Below are 2,041 nucleotides of genomic sequence, written 5' to 3'. Positions count from 1 at the left end.
CCTCGGGCACCAAGGGGGCCGCTCTGGGCGGAGGAGGCTGAAGAGTCGCTGTCCCCAGAGTAGCGTCGGGAGCGGGGATGCGGGGGCAGCTGATCCCGGGCCCTGGGGCGGGGGAACAAGAGAGACGGGGCGTCATGGAAAGAGGACTGGCGAGCAGGAAGGGCAGGGAGAGGAAGAAGCACGCCTGTGGTCGGTAGGAGGTGGGAAGACACCTGTGGTGCTGCGGGGTTTGGTGGGGGTTCGTGTCTGTCCTGGGGACTTCCAGGGAGAAGTGAGGCTCTGCAGCCGCTTCCTGCAGCCAGCGCTCCCCTGCTCCTCCCCCTCCCCCCAACCCCAAGGCAGCGGAAGAAGCAAGGCCTCCCGGGCCCTAAGCTCCAGCCCTCCTGTTTCCTGGGCCAGGCCGGAGGGAAGCAGGGTTGGTTGAACTGGCTGCCACCCAGCCCCAGGGCCCGCCCCAGCTGTGTTGTTAGTTTGGTTGGGTTGCCATGGAGACGGGAAGCTAGGCCTGCCCCCACCCACGGGAACTATTCCCAGGGTGTGAGTCACAGGCTCCTGCATCATCCTGGCCGGGGCTGACGCTCCCACCCCCATCCCCGCCTTCTAGACCTCTCACCTCCATGTCCTCCTGCCTCTCACCTGAGTGGGGTCTCGGGCCCCTCCTTGGCGCTTCGTGAGCTCATGGGCATCACCTCTGGCCGGGAGCCTCTCCGCTCACCCCCTGGGGCTGGGCTGCCCGCTCGGGGGCTGGGAGTGGGTGACACCCTCTGCGGGGAGAACGTTTGGGTCCTCGGCGGGGGCGGGCGGTGCGCTGCAGGGGGGCAGACAGGCGGCATGTGAGGGGTGGAGCCACAGAGAGGAGCCCCCTGCCCGCCTGCCCGGCCGAGGGCACCAACCGGTGGAGGAGCAGCGGCAAGGGTCGTGCTTGTCCAGGTAGTGCTCCAGCGTGTCCCAGCCGCCACCCACGCGTACCATCACGTGGCTCCTCAGCACCTGTGGGAGCCGCCAAGGGCCGGTCACAGCCTGTCCCGGGGGCCTCGGAGCCCAGCCCTGGGGCGGCTGCTGCAGGCAGCCCCTCTCTCACCCGCACGAAGATGAGCAGGCTGGAGTCTCCGACGCGGTACTTGCCCTCGGAGACCTTGATCATGGGGAACTGGTCCGGGCAGGTGCAGTGGCCCAGGATCTCCCTCACCTGAGGCCAGAGGAGAGGCTGGGGGTCAGGGGGGAAGCCCCTCCTCCCAGAGCCTGCTGTCAGTCACTCCAGGCTCAGGAGGAAGGAGGTCCTTCCGGGGAAGTGGAGCTTGGACTCTGTGGCCCCAGACGTCGTGCAGCCTCTGCACTTGACCTTTCACCAGCTCTCCTTCCCCTTTGGCTGTCAGATGGCGGGGCTGTGGTCAGGCCAGGACTTGGGACCCCAGCGAGGCACATCCCCAAAGCCCCTCAGCCTGGGGGGAGCCCTGGAGCCATCCCCACTCCCCCTTCACCCACTTCACAGACATGAGGACTGAGGCCCAGAGGGAGGCCAGGTCCCGGGAGGAGGCAGGTTACAGGACTTGGCACTGAGGCAGGGATACCACAGACACACCAACATGCACGCACAGGCCACCCGCACGGTGAGCAGACATCTACGCACATGTCCCTCCAGGCCCTGAGCTGCCAGGCTGGCTATGTGGGCGGCCCCGCCTGCCTCCCTGCCCACAGCAGAGCGGAGGAAATGAGCAGGTGGAGCCTCGGGTGACCCTGGCCCAGGACGGGGGTGGGTGGCAGCCTCTGCCCACGCCATCCGGCTGTTGCCCTCCAGAACTGGCACATCGCAGCCCCAAGCCCTCGATAAGGAGGAAACTCTTGGCCTGGCTGCGGGGGTGTCAGGGACACCGAGGTCCCGGGGGGAGAGGGAGCTGGGGGCATGGTCTGGCCGCCCCTGTGCTCAAGTGGAACTAACTCTGCAGCTCCCAGCAGCAGCTCTGGGCTTGGCTTCCCCGATAAGTGATGTGGGAAGGGCGCGGGGGAGTGGGAGGGGCCAGTGGAGCCCCTGGGAGCTTCC

General features: G+C 67.6%; 1 protein-coding gene across 1 annotated transcript in view; it reads right to left on the bottom strand.

The window, feature by feature from the left end:
• Positions 1 to 2,041, bottom strand: part of GAS2L1 (growth arrest-specific 2 like 1) — a 6,664-nt gene that overhangs the window by 1,326 nt on the left and 3,297 nt on the right. The window contains exons 5-6 of the mRNA XM_014542426.1: positions 637 to 808; positions 2 to 102 (exon numbers count right to left, since the gene is read on the bottom strand). Coding sequence (XP_014397912.1) covers positions 2 to 102; positions 637 to 808 — 273 coding nt within the window. The remainder of the gene's footprint in view (position 1; positions 103 to 636; positions 809 to 2,041) is intronic.

Source organism: Myotis brandtii, unplaced genomic scaffold (assembly GCF_000412655.1).
Source record: "Myotis brandtii unplaced genomic scaffold, ASM41265v1 scaffold303, whole genome shotgun sequence".
In the NCBI taxonomy this organism is placed as follows: Eukaryota; Metazoa; Chordata; class Mammalia; order Chiroptera; family Vespertilionidae; genus Myotis; species Myotis brandtii.
Note: the sequence above shows the minus strand (reverse complement) of the source record. Positions and strands in the feature narration are given on the sequence as shown.